The sequence below is a fragment of the Protopterus annectens genome, chromosome 17.part0 (assembly GCF_019279795.1).
Source record: "Protopterus annectens isolate FY-2018-M chromosome 17.part0, PAN1.0, whole genome shotgun sequence".
In the NCBI taxonomy this organism is placed as follows: Eukaryota; Metazoa; Chordata; order Ceratodontiformes; family Protopteridae; genus Protopterus; species Protopterus annectens.
Genome location: NC_056751.1, coordinates 22533080 through 22552093, shown reverse-complemented (window position 1 = coordinate 22552093; position 19014 = coordinate 22533080). Strand labels below are relative to the sequence as shown.

At 40.9% G+C, this 19014-nt stretch overlaps 1 protein-coding gene across 1 annotated transcript in view; it reads right to left on the bottom strand.

The window, feature by feature from the left end:
* The window catches only part of GPAT3 (glycerol-3-phosphate acyltransferase 3), a 1164625-nt gene that overhangs the window by 785525 nt on the left and 360086 nt on the right, over positions 1-19014 (bottom strand). The window contains exon 3 of the mRNA XM_044059343.1: positions 1056-1347. Within this exon, the coding sequence (XP_043915278.1) occupies positions 1056-1347 (292 nt within the window). The remainder of the gene's footprint in view (positions 1-1055; positions 1348-19014) is intronic.

Here is a 19014-nt window from a genome sequence, read left to right as displayed (position 1 = left end):
GACTATCAAAACTATGAACACAACCAGCAAAATTACTCAAAGGTGAAAAAAATTTGCAGAGTGGGGCAAGCCCTCTTGCACTTCAATGTGGGTCATGGCTTCCCCAACTCCTACTACTTACGTACCAACTCCAAGGTCATACCACTGTGGGGATGGAATAAATCACTGAGACACTGCAGCCTCAATCTTGTTGGGGAAGAGCAGACATTCCCTTCACTAATGATCATTCACATGGGAATCAGTCATTACAGAGTTGAAGAAAAGCCTGGTACCTCTAACGGCAACCCCAATCTTAATCTGATGATACTTATAAATTAAAACTTGTCTGTAACACTGTTAGATTTTCTTATAACAATTACTGGACAATATATTTAGATACTCAGCCTTATATAACTCAATAAGTGATCTACTACCACTAAAAGTATAAAGAGGGATCTCAATTGTGTGGATGCCAGGGCTCTTTTCCCTAAGTAGCAGTGAACTCAATCAGGATAACCCTGAAAAAGGTATTTGGGAACAAGATGCCAAAGTTACGACACCCTGAAATCTGCTATGCTTGTTCAAAAGAATAACAAAAATTAGAAAACTATGCATTTATGCCTGGTTCTGCAGCCATACCATTTCATCATCAAACACAGCACCAATTCACACATTATATGGATACAGGCTTGTCTCCTTAAATAACAAGCTATAAATGTAACAAACACAAAAAAAAGGCATTAGCCTAAAAAACAAAAAAAAAAAAAAGGAAACATTTCAAAAAAAGAAACATGGTTTACAGACAGCACTAAAGTGATGCAAAGCAGATTTAACAGCCTGGCAAAGACTATTACTCCAAATACTTCATTTATTACAAAACACAACATACATGATGGTCATACTGGTTTCAATGTCTACACCAGCTTTAGGGGTATGTTCTTTTCTGCTGGATTTAAAGTTTGTTTGGGTATAAAGCTAATAAGCACTTATGTTTTGTACAATCAATAATATTTAAGAATAATGTCCTTCAAAGTTAACTTAGCATTAAATGCCAGATATGTCCATCCTAGACTTACCGCATTGGTAGTAAAATGCAGTAGCGAATGAAGACTCCTATGCCCCACAGCAATGTCAAACGTAGGCTGATGTATTGGAAATTGTTGTTTGTTCTTGTCAGGAGATTCCAAGAAACTAACTCCTCTGAAGAGAACCTTTGAGTAACTTCATCATCTACAATGGCTTCAAATCCCTTTCTGGAGAAGTAGAAAACATCAGCAAGCTCAAATTCTCCATGACAGCTGTTTGGTCTTTTCCGCAAACCTCCAATCTCTTTTTCCATGGAAGTTGCTTCATCTCGTCGTATAATTCCTTTTAAAAATAACATGCTGCTGTTAAAGTATATGCTTTTCAGGGTACATCATAAATGTCACCTTTATTTTTAAATAATACTGTAGAAACGTTTTCTATTAAGATCCAAAAGTAGGCTATGTACTAGAATTCTGAAATCAACATATCAACTAAAAATATGACCAGTGGAAAGTTCCAAGGTGGCTGTATTAATTTTATGAAAAGTACAATATTACACAGCAGGATTTGTTAATTGAAAGGGCACATTGTGCATTTGCTTCAAACTTGTCCATATGAAAGCAGTCATGACATGGATTAGTAAAGATCCAGTGGCAGAAGAAAAAAAATAAAAACTGAAGACACGTTTGTTTCAGGAAAACAATTATTTACTGCACACTGGCAGAAGAACAGCAAGTTTATCCCAGTTGTTTTTAGAATATTTTTTTTCTTGAAGGATCAAATACATTTTTGGATGTAGAATAGGCTAAGGAGGAAATTAAAAAAAAAAATACCTAGCAAAGAGTCAGCAAATTGAACAGGGCTCTGCTTCTCGTTCTTCTGGCAATAGCAAAGGCCACAGAGAGAACTTGCCAGTGAAACCTTTTCCATTGTTCCAAAGGAAAATGACTGACTGACAGAAAAAATGCCCAGGAGCCAACTACAAAAATTAGGAGTGCCCTAAACTTGAATCAGAGATCAGCGTTGGGTGCTTAATATGATGAGGAAGAAGACAGACATTAAAGTGAAAGGAGGAAATGTAAAATGTCAATTCCATAAGATGCAGTTGGGACACAAGAACTCTGCTTCTGCAAGAAGTGTCTAAAAGAAAAAGCTGGAAGTTTGTTGATTGCACTAAACTGGTGAAAGGACTTTAAAGCATAAATCCCACTTCATCACCAGTGTTCAGAAGGATAATGGAGGGTCTGAAGATGCATCATTAGGCGATAAAAAAATTTGTTCTTACTAAAATATGTATAACAAGTAACTTAAAGCAAGCAGCATGCTATACTGTAAAGTACTTGTGTATAGTAAGCAGAAATGTTTTAAATATGAGATCAGAGTCTCAGTGATTGCAGTTTAAGCTAGTTATATTAAAATAAGTACTTTTTATTGACTGTAATGTATCCAGTGTTTATACTGTGACAACATAAGGCTGGATATAAAAGACACAATGCCTTTATTGGGCTGCTGGGTAAAGATGTAAAAGCATATAATAATTTCCCATGCTCTTGTATATGTGAAAGTACAGATGTTCTCCATTGATGTTGCAGACAGGAGCGGCCTTAGGTCAACTGGTGCCCTGGGCAAAAAGGCTCCACGGCACCCCCCCCCCCACACCACCTGGTACCCCCATCCTGGTCTACCTTCACCAAATAAATGCTGAAAAAAGTGCCCCTGCTACAGTGGCACCCTAGGCGGCCGCCTAGTTAGCCTATGCCTAAGGCCGGCTACGGTTGCAGACAAGGGACAAAGGACAACTTATTTTTAACAGTTATGTAAGAATTTACATACTTCAAAAGCTCTGGCTCCCTCCCACACTTCCCCTCTGGCTGCTGATTGGCTAGCACCAATCAGAAGCATGCCTCTCAAGTGTACCTCATTAAGAGGAACGTACCTCATTTGGGGTCTTAAAAAGAAGTTCCACATTGAAAGGGTCTGTAACATATTCAGTGTTGGGAATTTTTTTTAAGTGAAATCCATGGTAAATTGAAATAAATAATATGAATTCATTAAAAGATCTTCTTTATAGGTAAAACCAGCATATTTTAACAATCCTATGACCTTCCTAGCTGAAGTTGTTAGTAGGCCATAAGTACGTGTTCCACATTTTGCCCATTTATTCCATATTATGAGGGCTGGTGTTCCTCATTTTTGAAATGGAAGGTTGAAAGCCATGATCAGAAGGAAGTGACTTTAATCCCTTCTTGCTGCCTCAAAGGAAGCAACTAAGGAGCTTTTCAGGAACAGTAGTCTACAGCTAAACTATTAACCATGACCCCATCAAGGAACAGACACAACACTAATAATTTCTCTTCGATCAAGAATATTATCCATAGGAACTGGAACATTTTGAGTCAGCATGTGTTTGTTCGATAGCAGTAGGGAGCAACCCACCTTTGTGTTTAGGAGGGATTTCAACTTGAAGGACAATTGTGAGTGGTCCTCCAATGATGACAGTAAAGCAGGAAAAGTACAGTTGTGTACACTTAGCATAAATGTAGATGTTCGAGTGTATTCACTGTTGCAGTCATCACATTTGGGTTATCTGCCTGCAGGTAGCCCTCAGCCGGCCTGAATATCAGAGTATTCGGATTTCTGCGTCGGATGATGTCGCTTCTTCCGTGACGTCAGGTCATCAGGGGTATAAAACATGCAGCGGATGCCATTACATAAGTTTTTCTTGCCCCAGATGCCAGGTGCCCCCACAATAGGAAGCAATGAAATGATATGATAAACCCCCATCAAAAAGCAAATACACAAGAAAAAATAGATATACCAACCAGAAGGAGAGGTAGAGCCAAGAGAAGTCAGGGGGCTGGAGGGAGGGTAACCATGACTGCAACAGTGAATACACTCGAACATCTACATTTATGATAAGTGTACACAGCTGTACTATGTTCTTCATGTTTCACTGTTGCAGTCATTACATTTGGGTTGATTCCCAAAGCTAAGGAAGGGAGGAGGAAGTTAAAGAGCATTAGGGCCAGCTATTAATCCCTGTAAGACTGCAGTAGAAAATCCAGCTCTGGATTTAGAAAAGATAGGCAAGTGGTACTGCTTGGTGAAGGTATGTACAGAGCTCCAGGTAGCAGTTACTAGGATGTCCCTGTGGTAGGGACCCCTCTGAGAAATGCCGCAGAGGTAGATGCAGCCCTGGTAGAATGTGATCTTATCCCCTGTGGGGTAGGTTTTTCCATGGTGCCTGTAGCAGAAATGAATGCAATGGACTATCCATTTGGAACTGGTTTGCTTTGAAATAACCTTCCCCTCTGCCCCTGCAGCAAAGCTAACTAGCAGCTGCTCAGATTTTCTGATAAATTCTATTTGGACAGGACTAAGCCTAAGTTGTCTGTGCACGTCCAAAGAGTGCAGTATTCGTTCCCCTTTGTTTTGTGGATAGGGAAAAAAGTAGGCAAATGATTGGACTGATTTAAAGCCACAGAAGACACCATCTTGGGCATAAAGGAAGGATGAGTCCTGAGGGAAACCCTGTCCACATGGAAGGTAATGAAGGATTCCACTGCCATGAGGGCCTGTAATTCAGACACTCTTCTTGCTGAAGTGATGGCTAGGAAGGAAGGCTGTTTTCCAAGAAAGGAATTTCAACTCTGCTACAGCAGCTGGTTCAAAGAGGGGGGTGAGCTTTTCTAATACAAAGTTAAGGCCCCAGGCTTGAGTGGGAGCTCTCCTGGGGGGGTCTTAGATTTTTGGCCCCCTCTAAGGAATTGATTTAGCAAGGGGTGAGAGAAAAGGAGTGTCTCAGTATTATAATGTGCTGAAATGGCAGAGGCATGAATTTTAATTGACAAGAAGGATACGCCCCTGTGGAGCATTTCTGTTAAGTACTGTAGAATATGAGGTAAGCTGGGCACCATTGTGCCCATCCCCTGAGCCTGGCTCCAGGAACAGTATCTTTTCCACTTTTCAGCATGGGATTTTCTAGTACTAGGCCTCCTTCCCTCCAGAATGACATCCAGTACCTGCTTATGGAGGGATGCTAAGGAAGAGCTCAAGGAATTAGACAGGGCTGGGCTTGGAAGGGTTAAGGTTAAGTCATTGTGCCATTTTTCCATAGGGGGGTGGCTTACTACTCCCTGCTTCGGACGTGGGAGTCCATCACTGCTTAGGTCTGTGCATAGCCTGAGACTGTAGCCTAGGTGGTCTGCTGTTCCTGGGTTTGGACTGAAAAGGCCTAGAAGGGACTGGAAAGGACCAGTTCTTTGAAGGCCAATGCCTACTGAATCTGGGAGGCTGTACTTGTAGGAAATCTTTAACAGTTTGCATAGATTTAGCTTTTTCCTCCATCCTTTTGAGGACGTCTTCTGTTTTGTTGCCAAAAAGGCGGTCTTGGTTTAAGGGAGCATGGAGCATCCAGTAATTTAGCTTTTACATGATCTGGCAAGATCTGTTCCTTAAGCCAAACATGCCTTCTGAAGTACAGACCCAGTGACAGCAGCCCTGCAAAATGCTTCTAAAGCATCAAAACCACATTGCAAAGTAAGTTTACCAACTTGTTCTGCAGAATGCATTAAATCCTGTAATTCTTTGTGTTCAGTACAGTCAGGAATCAACATCATTTTCTGTTTAAGTAGCCCCATAACATGCTGCTGATACTTTAACATATGAAACTGGCAATTTAAAGCCCTAATGGCCAAAGTAGCAGAAGTGTATACCTTCTTACCCTATATCTGTATAAGGCTCTAGAATCTCTATCAGAAAGGGTAGGATTTTTGGCAGCAGTAGCCTTAATGCCTTTTGGTCCTTGGGAAATGGTCTCTGGATCCGAAGAAGGATTCTTGAAGAGGAACTTGAGAGAGTCAGTTACTCTGTAATATGGTCAGGTTTTCTGAGAGCTGGAGGTAAAGTGTCTGGGGAAAGGCTAGATACCAAGAAAGCATCATCTAGAATGTCCAGAACAGGAGGGATAGCTAAAGGCCTGTGTTGAGGTAGGAGTAAGAATTCCCCAAGTCTCTTTTTGGAGTCAGAGTAATCCTGGCTTTCCCAGCGGAAATGCTCCCTAAGAGTGTGCAAGGTTTCACTGAAAGAAAAATCTTCTGGAGGGGAAGCAGAGGGAATGGAATACTCTTCATCAGAATCCTCATAAGTAGATAAGGGCAAATCCTGGTAATCAGAAGGAGCATAAAAATCAGAATCCTAATCAGAAGAATCAGAAAGAAAATCAGTTCTAGGTCTCTAAGAGGTGGAAGGCTGGCTTCCCCTAATTAAGGTAATGAGGTCTTCAGCCATTCTAAGCATTTGTTTTTTAGGCATATGGGCCTGAGCCTGCGGTTTGGTCGTCTGTTTTCTAGGTGTGGTGTGAGTTTTAGACCTGGATGAAAATGACGGCATCAGTTTAATATGAACGTCTGTAGGCCTAAATACACCCTCAGAAGCCGGTGCCTGCACAGCGGCTTTGGACCCATCCAAGGTAGAGACATCCGCATGTTCCATAGTCGAAGAAGCATTTCGCAGCATACAGGACTCTGAATGGGTTTCAGTAGAGGCCTGTGAATCAGAAGTAGCGGGTATCAGGGGCTGCGAAAGCGCCTCACTGAGTACCGGTGGACTGGCGACTAGCTTAACAGAAGCATCATCGGCAGTTTTGGACCTAAGCAGTCTGCATCTGTCTTTATCCTTACGTTTTTTCGTAAGATCGGTAGTCGGATGACTTGACGAAGCCATTTCAGAGTACACAGAATGAGTACAAAAGTAATTAGCTGCAAAAATAGCCCGGCGACGAATAGCTTGGGCGTTGAATAAGGCACAAAACCAACAGCAATCCACATTGTAGCTTGCTACAGATCCCCCACTCTCACTATACCTTCCTAAACATACTGGAAAATATTAAGATACAACCAAACACCCTAATACTAGGTGATTTCAACTACCCTGCCATTAACTGGAAAAACTACTCTGGTACCAACTCCTTTTCCCAACGGTTCTTGGAATTCATAAATTCCAACGCCCTGGGTCAACTAATCCATTGTCCCACCAGGGGGCTCCAATATCCTAGACCTGGTCATTACCAACATGGGAGATAGATGCTCCACACGAGTGGTCACCCCATCATTGGTCAGGTCTGACCATAAGCAAATCACCCTTGACATCCACATCCCACCCCAACCCCCAGTAAGGAAACCTCCTTAAAAAACGTCTCCAAAGCCAACTTCATGCTACTGAAGTCAGAAGTGACAAACTTCACAACACCCATGCAGACGGGATCTGGAAGTTCGAATGCAAAATCCTACACTAAGGCACTGTACAAGCACATCCACTCATGCATGAATCGTGCCATCCCAAATAGAACCAAGATGCTCTTCTCCAAAAAAAGGAAGCCAATCTGGTGGTCCCCTGCTATAAACAAACTATACAACAGAAGGAAGAAACTGTTGCAGAAAAGAGGAAACTCCCAGGATGCAAAAACTCCCTCAACAGCATCAGTAAGAAGCTGAGATCCCTCATAAAATCCTCAAAAGCTAGTTACGAAAATAAAATTGCCAAAGATTCCAAAGACAACCACAAGGCATTCTATAGTTATGTCAAGAATTTAAATGGCAATGCTCAGATCTGCTCTGAGCTACAACAGAATGGCATTAAATATACTGATCCCAAGGATATTGCCAATATCCTGGCAGATCGATTTAGTGCCAACTTCACTCCCCTCTCACCCCCCAAAGGGCCCATCTCAATACCAAAAGATTGCCAAATTCTGATAATCACAGCCACACAGGTAGAAACAGCACTCTCCAAAGCTAAGAATACAGCATCCATGGGAACAGATGACATCCCAGGCTGTGTACTACATGAACTACAAAATGAATTGGCACCCCACCTAAGTGTCATGTTTAATCATAGCCTCACCTCTGGATTCGTGCCCACTGAGTGGCGCACAACTACAGTTATCCCGCTCCACAAGGGAGGATCCACCTTAGATCCCGGGAACTACCGTCCCATCAGTCTGACAAGCCTGATCTGCAAGGGCATGGAACGCATTATCATGGAACTTATAAACAAAGACATTGCCAACCTCCAGGCACTGGATCCCACCCAGTTTGGGTTTGTGAAGGGCTGATCTTGTCTCTTGAATCTGATTGACTTCTTCGAATCGGTCTCCAGAGCTGTGGATGAGGGTAAGAAGGTCCACACAGCCTATTTGGACCTCGCCAAGGCCTTCGACACCATCCCCCCACTCTAGAATCATAGATAAACTTACTAAGCTGGGTATAAATCCCTACGTCACTCAATGGGTTGCCAACTGGCTTACTGACAGAACCCAGACTGTAAAAGTAGCCGACTCCAAATCCAGCTCCAGACAAGTGACAAGTGGAGTACCTCAGGGTTCAGTCCTGGGACCACTCTTGTTTGGCATCTACTTCTCTGAAGTACAGGCCAACACTAAGGGACTCTAGCTAACAAAGTTTGCAAATGACTGCAAACTGGGAGCCATTATTGGATCCCCAAATGATGTGGATATTCTACAAAAGGGCCTTACAGAAACAGATGCCTGGTGCCAGAGCCATGGGCTCAAGCTTAATGCCAAGAAATGTATAGTCATCCCCTTTGGAAAAAAACATGTACCCATGAACTACCACATAGGTGGCAGGAGAATAAACATCAAAAGTGTGACGAGAGACTTAGGGACACAAGTGGACAGTGGTCTCACTTTCGATAACCACATCGCCACAACAGTCAGGAAATCCTTCTACATGGCACACCTCATCACTAAGGGCTTTTCATCCAGAAAAAAGGAGGTCATTGTCCCACTGTACTCATCCCTCATTAGACCCATTATAGAGTATAATGCCCTATTTGGTATGTACCTCACAAGACATCTGCAACAGCTGGAAAGACCACAGAAATACCTCACTAAAAGAATCACAGGCCTAAAGCAGATGCCATATGCTGACCGTCTAAAAAACTCCAGCTATACTCTGTGGCATATCGTCTACTCAGAGTCGATCGCTGCTTAACATACAAAGCATGTCAAACCCTGAGCTGTTGGACATGCTTCACTTAAAGAAATCCCAATCCCTCAGAGCCACACGCTCCAGGGATCTAAACCTTATCATCACAATGAACAAAACATGCTGGAGGGATAGGTTCCTAACCCAGAGACTCCCCATACTCTGGAATAGACTGCCCATACATGTCAAGCATAGCACCTCATTGGCCCTCTTCAAAAGGAACCTTGATGATTGGATGGGAGATAGGAAATTCACCCCAGGGATCATGTCAGTCACTCTGCTAGACAGGGGCCCAGAGAAGTAAATTTTGTGGGAAAAAATTTCCAGGGAATTGTTATGGCTAGGTTTGCATAGGCCTTAGGGCCGATAGGGTCATAGGTTGGTACTAGGCTATGAACAAGGGATGTCATGGTCTGGGCCTAAGCAAGGGATGCAGTCTTCTTCTTTTGGCTTTTCCTGGTTAGGAGTCCCCACAGCAGATCATCTGTCCACTCATGATTGGCAGTGGAGTTTTACGGTGTTGAGTTGCCAGCCCGGCACCCAACCTTCCACAGAAGGCACAAACATGCAAACACTCACACCTAGGGCTAAGTTAGAGTGTCCAATCCATCTACTGCATATCTTTGGGATGTGGGAGGAAACCGGAGCACCCAGAGGAAATCCATGCGACCACAGGGAGGACATGCAGACTCCGCACAGAAGGCACCCCAGCCGAGAATGAAACCAGAGAACCTCTTGCTGTGAGGCGGCAATGCTAACCGCTGCACCACCGTGGCTGCCCTAAGCAGGGGATGCAGTAAGAATGAACATCTCTGTGAGGTATTTGCTTTCCACAGGTAAGACAATTGTTAACTTTTACTGACATCGGTTAGAGCAAGAAAAAGGATCCCCAACGGGGTACTTAGCTTTTTTGAAGATTTTGGGTCTGAAACTCGAAAACGAAAATTTCAGGAGTCGGCCAACTGGCTCTTGCAAACTGCTTCTGCTTCGGGCACCGCACGGCAAGAAAGACTGATGTAAAGGCATCTGCTGCATGTTTTATACCCCTGGCGACCTGACGTCAAGGAAGAAGCGACAGCATCCGATGCAGAAATCCAAAGACTCTGGTATTGAGGCCGGATGAGGGCTACCTGCAGGCAGATAACCCAAATGTGATGACTGCAACAGTGAAACACAAAGTACATCACTAAGAGAGTTGGTACATGGAAATGTGGGCTCTAAATATTGTAGTTCAGTGTTGGATCTGACACCTTCCCTACAATGTACAAGGGCAATAGATTAACTACTACATCAGCCAGCTGTTGCACCAAGGGAGTTCTATACATTTGTAAGAATTGTGGGAGCTTCTATATTGGAAAAACTGAACATCCATTAAAACAAAGAGAATTTATGAACATTTATATGATATACCCAAGAAAAATGAAAATAATGCACAGTACAAATACCTTAAAACTTGTCCTGGTACTTCAAAAGTCAAATTTAAATTTGGGATTATTGACAAAGTAGTTGTTAATCCTAGAGGTGGTGATTGGAAAGTCTTGTTGGAATACAGAGAATTAATTTGGCAACTAGAATTGAATGCCACTACAAAACAAGGTTCAAATGAACGTGCATCTTTAAATAGTGCTTTGAGACTGATATCTATTAACTTGTAATTTTATGTTTCATATTTACATTTATTGTAAACATTTCAAACATTTTAAAACATTTTTGATACATTTAATAAGTATTACTGAATGTTTTAACATTTAATTGCTTTTGGATTTTTTATGACACATTTTGAATGGCTGAATTTAGTATTTATACTGTGGCTCTACAACAGGAACTTAGGCTCTGATGAAGTCCTTTCAGGACGAAAGCACTTAGCATGAAATTTGGATTGTATTACATGTTTTACTAAACACGGTCTTTTCTGCTTTGAGGTTTTGGGAGCCTTTTTCCACTCTGCTATTCTCCACCACCTTGTTTTTGTGGCTACTAGTATTCATTTTCTTGGAGGTTTTGGGCTTGGTTTTGTTTTAGTCATTTATGGCAGACAAGTCCCCCTTTGAGGAACTTTTCCACACAGAATTCACTTCCCTGTTAAAGATCAGAGCATATTTTTTTCTAATTTTTGACGATCCGCAGCAGGTGTTTCAAAAACTTGGTATTTGTTGAAATATTGGTAGTTTCCTATCATTAGCCACCTTACTAGCTTTAGATGCCATTAAATCAATTGCTCAGTTCCTACCTTCCCTTAATTCTCACTCCTCCTAAACATTATTTTGCATGTATTGTTCCCACATATTCCATTTATTTATATGTAGTTTGCTCCTGCCTTCTTCTAAAGATCCCATTTCCAGTTATTTTATCTCTTTTGAATATTCAATACTTCAAATACACTTGTTTTACATTTTGATATTTTTGAGTAATTTCTTTTTTTTGCAGGCAACAAAATTAAACTCAGCAAGGCCTTACTATGTCTAGGGAATTCAGATCATGTGTCCCCAGCTCAAAAGAACTACTTCATTAAGTTATAACTTACTTCTCCAAATATTTCTGACAAAGTAAATGAATTTTTAAAATCTGCCAACTCATTACACTCCCAAAAATATGTTCCTAGTTACTTCTTTGTTTCCCATCACATCTCCAACATTTAGTATCTACCTGAGGGAAGAAAATCTTTTGATAGGGACAGAATAATACCTATGCTGACTTCCCCAAAAAAAAAAAAAAAAACCTTCTAGACTTTGCTGCATACTTGGGAGCCATACATATGCCCTCCCATTGTTCCCTTGTTGCTTTTCTAGTCTCTCTTCCCAATCTTTTCTAGCCTCCCCTGATTGATTCTTACATAATGCAGTATATTTTATATGCTCTATTAATGATCTCCTTTTTGATAGCAGCTTCTGTTCTAGATTCAACTAAAAACTCTACCAGAGCAAGTATTTCACTTAAAACTCCACTATCACTTCTCTTTACATAATGTTGAACTAAATAAGAGTTGCTGTAAAGAAAGACTTGAATGTAATGTATAATGCATGTAAATGAAAAAAAATGTTTATATGTTTTTTTTTTTCTTTTCTATTAAAATATGTGTGCCAAAGTCTTAAGTGATAACTTAATAAAGGTGTTTCAAAAAAGATGGCTATGCGGGAAATTAAATTATCTCATCTTTAATGTACTCAGATTGAGAAAGTTAATCTAGGGGAGAAGTTATCCTTCTCGAGCCTACTTTAGGATTAAGAAGACTGAGCAGAGTTTGGGGTAAACTAAAGTTAAAGCTGAAAATAGTCCCAAATGTCTTTCAACCCCATTTCAATTTGAGTAGAGACAAAGTCACTCTGATGGAGGTGTAGAAACAGATAAAACAGATTTTTAATAGAATAGAATTAAAACATTCCATAAAAACAGTAGTTAAAATACAAAAACAAGGGTAAGTGGTTTCGGCAATAGCCTTCATCGGATCCTTGCATCCACAAAAAAGCTGACAAATTTAAACAGCTGATAGCCAATGTAAACAAACAGCTAATATATATCTTTGAATTCTATGCCCTTTCAGTGCAGGTTTTAAAGGAACCATATCATTTAGGCCCGAAAATGTATCTGCCTGCAAGTCTGTTATCCAACACATCTCTGCTATTTCTGTCTTGTTACATAGATCTCCACCTCGTATACTCTCATCAACAGTTTGTAAAACCATAAAACTAATCTTACGATCCAGATATTAAGATATGTGTTGTGCCAGTGCATTATTCTTATTATTCAGTCTAATATAAATAAGATGCTGTAATATTCTCTCTTTAAGCTGCCTGTTTGTCTTACCAACATGGAAATTACCGCACTTGACACAATTTGCAATGTAGACAACGTTCTTAGTGCAGTCTGCATAAAAATGCACCCTGTATATCCATGAGGTAAATGGATGTTTAAAATAGCTTCCAGAATCAATATATCCACACACTTTGCATGTCCTACACGGAAATGTACCAGTTCTCATACAAGGCTGCTTAACCTTAATATTAGAGGCATTATTGCATAAAACTCGTTTAAGGTTTCTCTTATTCTTAAAACAAAATCTGGTAGCTTCCTCTATGATACTCTTAATATGCCCATCAGCAAGTAGTATTTTCCAACTATTCCTGATAATTTCACATGTTTATCATTGCTATATGTCAGGATGACTCTCAGGCCATTATTCTTCTCGGGTGCATAATATCGTGCTCCACTTTCCAGAACTACATCTTTGGAGAAATATGTACTGCTTTAATCTCTTTAATATTCCTCTCAATCTCCTCTTTCTTATAACCATGTTCTTTAAAAAGTCATTGCATCTTATCCACCTCTTTATTCTAGTCTTTTTGATCTGTACATATCCTAGACGTCCTGAGTAGTTGCCCTTTAATAATGTGTGGCTATATTTTTCTAGGATCCACGCTGGTCCTATGCAACAGATGATTTCTCCAGCATTTCTTCCTATGAAATATAGGTACTCAGACTATAATCCATATTTAATTTTAGTGTCACATCAAGAAAATCTATAGTGTTATTTGATCTTCGACAGTCAAAGTCCAAAAATGTAGCTGTTGGTCTGAGATAGCTTGTAAATTCAAAGAGTTGTCATTCACTGCCTGTCCAGACAAAAAATATACATCAACAAATCTGTTACAATAGGGAATAAACATCCTCCATCTATTTACTTCATGGAAAACATGTTGTGCTTCCGGATGTGCCATTACAATATTAGAGTAACTATTGGCACATGGGGTGCCCATGACCAGAACCCATTGTTGCCAGTAGTATTCATTCCCAAAGATAAATATGTTATTTTCTAATATAAGCTCCAATAAAGTACATATCAAAAAACTAAATATCATCACTGTTATATATATTATCATGTAGTAGATACTGACGTACAACTTCTACACCATAATTATCCGGGATCACAGTAACTCTTCTACATCCAAAGTTTCATGGCAAGACTCAAAGATTTATGCAATCCACCCATGCGACCTATAGTCTCCGGTGGAGGATGGACAACTGAGCCTGCCTCTATTTTCGTTGAACAAAAGTTACAGACAATAACACTAATAGTGCCAACTATATTAAAGGATGCATCACAATTTTTGAAATCTTTACACACCTGCCATGAAACTTTGGATGCAGACAAGTTAATAACGTTAACAATGGATGTTAAAAGCCTCTTTACTGTGATCCTGAATAATTATGGTGTAGAAGCTCTTCGTCAGTTCCTCCTACATGACAATATATAGAATAGTAATATTTTTTGATATGTACATTATTAGAGCTTATATTAGAAAATAACATCTTTGTCTTTGGGAATGAATACTACTGGCAACAATGGGGTGTGACCATGGGCACCCCATGTGCCAATAGCTAGTCTAATATTGTAATGGCACATTGGAAAATACATGTTTTCCATGCAGTATTATTCCCTATTATAGGAGATTTGTTGATGATGTATTTTTTTTCTCTGGACAGGTAGTGAAGGACAACTCTTTGAATTTACAGACTAACAACTACATTTTTGGACTTAAGTTCAAATGACACTATAGATTTTCTTGATGTGACACTAAAATTAAATATGGATTATAGTCAGAGTACCTATATTCATAGGAAAGAATGTTGGAGAAATCATGTATTGCACAGGACCAGCATGCATCCTAGAAAGATATAGCGACAAATTATTAAAGGGCAACTACTCAGGACTTCCAGGCTATATACAGATCAAAAAGACTATAATAAAGAGATAGATAAGATGCAATGACTTTTTAAAGAACGTGGTTGTAAGAAAGAGGAGATTGAGAGGAATATTAAAGACATTAAAGCACTACAAAATACGCGGGGGAGACCATATTTCTCCAAAGATCAGTTGGTGAAACGTGGAGCACGATATTATGCACCCAAGAAGGAGAATAATGGCCTGAGATTCTTCCTGACTTATAGCAATGATAACAAACAAGTATATGAAATTATCAGGAATAACTGGAAAATACTACTTGCTGATGACTATATTAAGAGCATCATAGGGGAAGCTCCCAGATTTTGTTTTAAGAGTAAGCAAAACCTTTAATGTCTTTTATGCAATAATGCCTCTAATATTAAGGCTAAGCAGTCTTCTATGAGAACTGGTACATTTCCATGTAGGAAAAGCAAAGCTTGTGGATATATTGCATCTACAAGCTACTTTAAACATCCATTTACCTCATGGATATAGAGGGTGCATTTTTACGCAGACTGCACAAGTAAGAATGCTGTCTACATTGCAAATTGTGTCAAGTGCAGTACTTTCTATGTTGGTAAGACAAACAGGCAGTTTAAGGAGAGAATATTACAGCATCTCAGTAATATTAGACTGAATAATAAGAATAAAGCACTAGCACAACATATCTCTAAATATCCAGATCATACATTTATTTTTATGGTTTTACAAATTGTCGATGAGTATATGAGGTGGAGATCTATGTAACAAGGCAGAAATAGCAGCGATGTGTTGGGTAATAGACTTGCAAGCAGATACATTTCCAGGCCTAAATGCTATGGTCTCTAAAACCCGCACTGAAAGGGCATAGACTTCAAAGACAGATATGAGCTTTGTTTACATTGGCTATCAGCTGTTTAAATTTGTCAGCTTTTTTGTGGATGCAAGGATCTGATGAAGGCTATTGCTGAAAGTCCTTGTTTTTGTATTTTAACTATTAAAAATATGCTTTTATCTGTTTCTACACATCCACTGGAGTGACTTTGCCTCTACTCATTCTGTTTTGTTTGTTACCAAGTGTCTGGCAGTGCATTCTCTTACTTTATTTATTCTTCGATTTCAATTTGAGGTGTTTAAATCACTTCAAAATGTCTATGTTCCTACATCTAGAAACCAACAGTTTTTAGTTTAGTGTTCACTCTCTTAGGAAATTGGAAATGAAGCAGGCAAAAAAAGGAGTCCTTACATAGGTTCATAGATAGGTACTAGGCTATCGGCCTTAAGGCCTACACAAGCCTAGCCAAAACGGTACCCTTGCTTTCGCCACCCAAGAAAATTATTTTCCTGTGCCCCTGTCGAGCAGAGCCACAGAAGTGACCCCAGAAGTGAATTTCCTATTCCCCATCCAATCATCAAGATTTTCCTTGAAGAGTGCTAATGAGGAGCTTTGTTTGATACAGATAGGTAGCTTGCTCCAGAGTATGGGAAGTCTCTGGGAGAGGAATCTATCCCTCCAGCATGTTCTGTTTATTGTGGTGACAAGGTTTAGGTCCTTAGAGCATGTAGCTCGGAGGGATTTCGATTTCTTTAAGTGGAGCATGTCCAACAGTTCTGGGTTTGACACAGCTTTGTATGTTAAGCAGAGATCGCCTCTGAGTAGGTAATATGCGACGGAGTAAATCTGGAGGTTTTTTTAGACTGTTTGCGCAGGGCATCTGTTTGAAGCCAGTAATCCTCTTTGTGAGGTATTTCTGTGGCCTTTCCAGTTGTTGTAGATGTCTTGTGAGGTACATACCAAAAGGGGCGCTGTGCTCCATAATGGGTCAAATGAGTGATGAGTAGAGGGGAACAATGACCTCTTTTTTTTCCTGGATGAGAAACCTTTTGTGATGAGGTGTGCCACGTAGAAGGATTTCCTGACTACTGTGGCAATGTGATTATCAAAGGAGAGACTACTGTCCACCTGTCTCCCAAGGTCTCTTATCATACTTTCGATGTTAAGTAGACTACCACCTATGTGGTAGCTCATAGGTACAGAGTTTTTACCAAAGGGGATGACAATGCACTTTATGGCATTGAGCTTGAGGCCATGGCTTTGACACCAGGCATCTGTCTCAGTGAGGCCCTTTTTTAGGAAGTCCACATCATTAGGAGTTTCGATTATGGCTCCTAGTTTGCAGTCATCAGTGCACTTCGTTAGCCAAAGACCATCTGTGTTAGCCTGTACTTCAGAAAAGTAGATACCAAACAGGAGAGGACCCAGGACTGAACCCTGTGGTACTCCACTTGTCACTGGTATCAAGTCGGATTTAGAGTCTGCTACTTTCACAGTGTGGGTTCTGTCAGTGAGCTAGTTGGCAGCCAGTCTTGTGACATAGGGATTTATACCTAGTTTAGTGAGTTTATCTATAATTCCAGAGTGGGGGATGGTGTCAAAAGCCTTGGCAAGATCTAGATAAGCTGTGTGAACCACCTTACCTCGTCTACGGCTTTGGTGACTGCTTCAAAGAAGTCTGTCAGGTTTAGGAGACATGATCTGCCTTTTACAAACCCGAACTGGGTGGGGTCCAGAGTTAGGAGATTACTAATGTCTTTGTTTATAAGTTCCATGATGATACGTTCCATGGCCTTGCAGACCAGACTCGTTAGGCTAATGGGGCGGTAGTTGCCAGGGTTCGTGGTGACTCCCCCTTAGTGGACTGGGATAACCATCACTATGCATCATTCAGTGGGTACAAAGCCTGAGGTGAGGCTATGACTGAATATGGTGCTTAGGTGCCAGTTCATTCTGTAGTTCATGCAGAACGCAGCCTGGGATGTTGTCAAGTCCCATGGATGCTGTGTTCTAGGCTTTGGAGAGGGTGTTTTTTTTACCTGTGCAGCCGTGATTACAGGAACTTTGCATTCTTCCGGTATAGAGATGGGCCCTTTAGGGGGTGAGTGGGGGTAAAGTTAGCACTGAACCTATCTGCCAGGATGTTGGAAGTATCAGATGGTTCTGTATATTTACTGACACTATGCTGTAACTCTGAGCAGATCTGAGTGTTGCCATTGGGATTCTTGACATAGCTATAGAATGCTTTGTGGTTGTCTTTAGAATCAGTGGCGATTTTTGTTTTTCGTATGTAGCTTTGGAGGATTTTATGAGGGATCTCAGCTTCTTACTGAGGCTGACCAGGGAGTTCCTCCAATCATGGGACTGTACTCTTTTTTTGCAACCATTTCTTTCTTCTGTTGTAGAGTTTGTTTATGGCAGGGGACCACCAGATTGCCTTCCTTTTTTTGGAGGCTAGCATCTTGGTTTTGTTAGGGATAGCAAGATCCATGCACTCGCGTAAGTGCTTATAAAGTGCATTTGTGTAGGATTCAGCAGTCGTATCTCTACTGTCTGTCTGCATGTGTGTCATGAAGTTTGCCACTTCTGTCTTAAGAAGCGTGACATTGGCTTTAGAGAAATTTTTTACGGTGGTTTCCCTAATGGGGGGTAGGGGTGGGATGTAGATCTCTAGGCTGATTAGCTTGTGGTCGGAGCTGACCAATGAGGAACTGACCTCTGGTGTGCAACACTGGTCGCCCATGTTGCTAATGACCAGGTCTAGGATATTTACTGCCCCTGGTGGGGTGTGGATAAGTTGATCCAAGGCATTGGAATTTATGAATTCCAGAAAAAGTACAGTTTTGTACCTACCATAAATGTAGATGTTCGAAGATCCACATTGCTGCAGTCCTTACTTATGGGTAGTCCGCTGTCCTCGGTCGGCCCGAATACCAAAGTATTAGGCTGACGTCGGTCATGGGCGCCTAGATCTGACATCAGAGCGTCAGGGTATAAAGGCGCATGACCAACGTCATCTCCTCAGTCTTTTCTTGCCCCAGATGTCAGAAGGCCAAACCAGAAAGGCCACAGCCAAAAATATGCCCAACAACCACCATCACCTAAAGCATAGCACCAAGTCAAACTACAGTGGGGAAGGAGGGAGGGTAAATTGGACTGCAGCAATGTGGATCTTCGAACATCTACATTTATGGTAGGTACAAAACTGTACTATGTTCTTCATCTCACATTGCTGCAGTCCTTACTTATGGGTAGAATCCCAAAGCAACGGGAAAGGGAGGATGGTAAAAATCATAAAGCATTAGGGGCCGCTAAAATGCCCTGTAAAATAGCAGTGGCAAATCCAGCCCTAGACTTAGAATAAAGAGGAAGGTGGTAATGTTTAGAAAAGGTATGCACTGAACTCCAAGCAGCTGCCTCCAAAATGTCTTTGTAGCTACCCCCCTTAGAAAGGCCGTAGAAGTAGC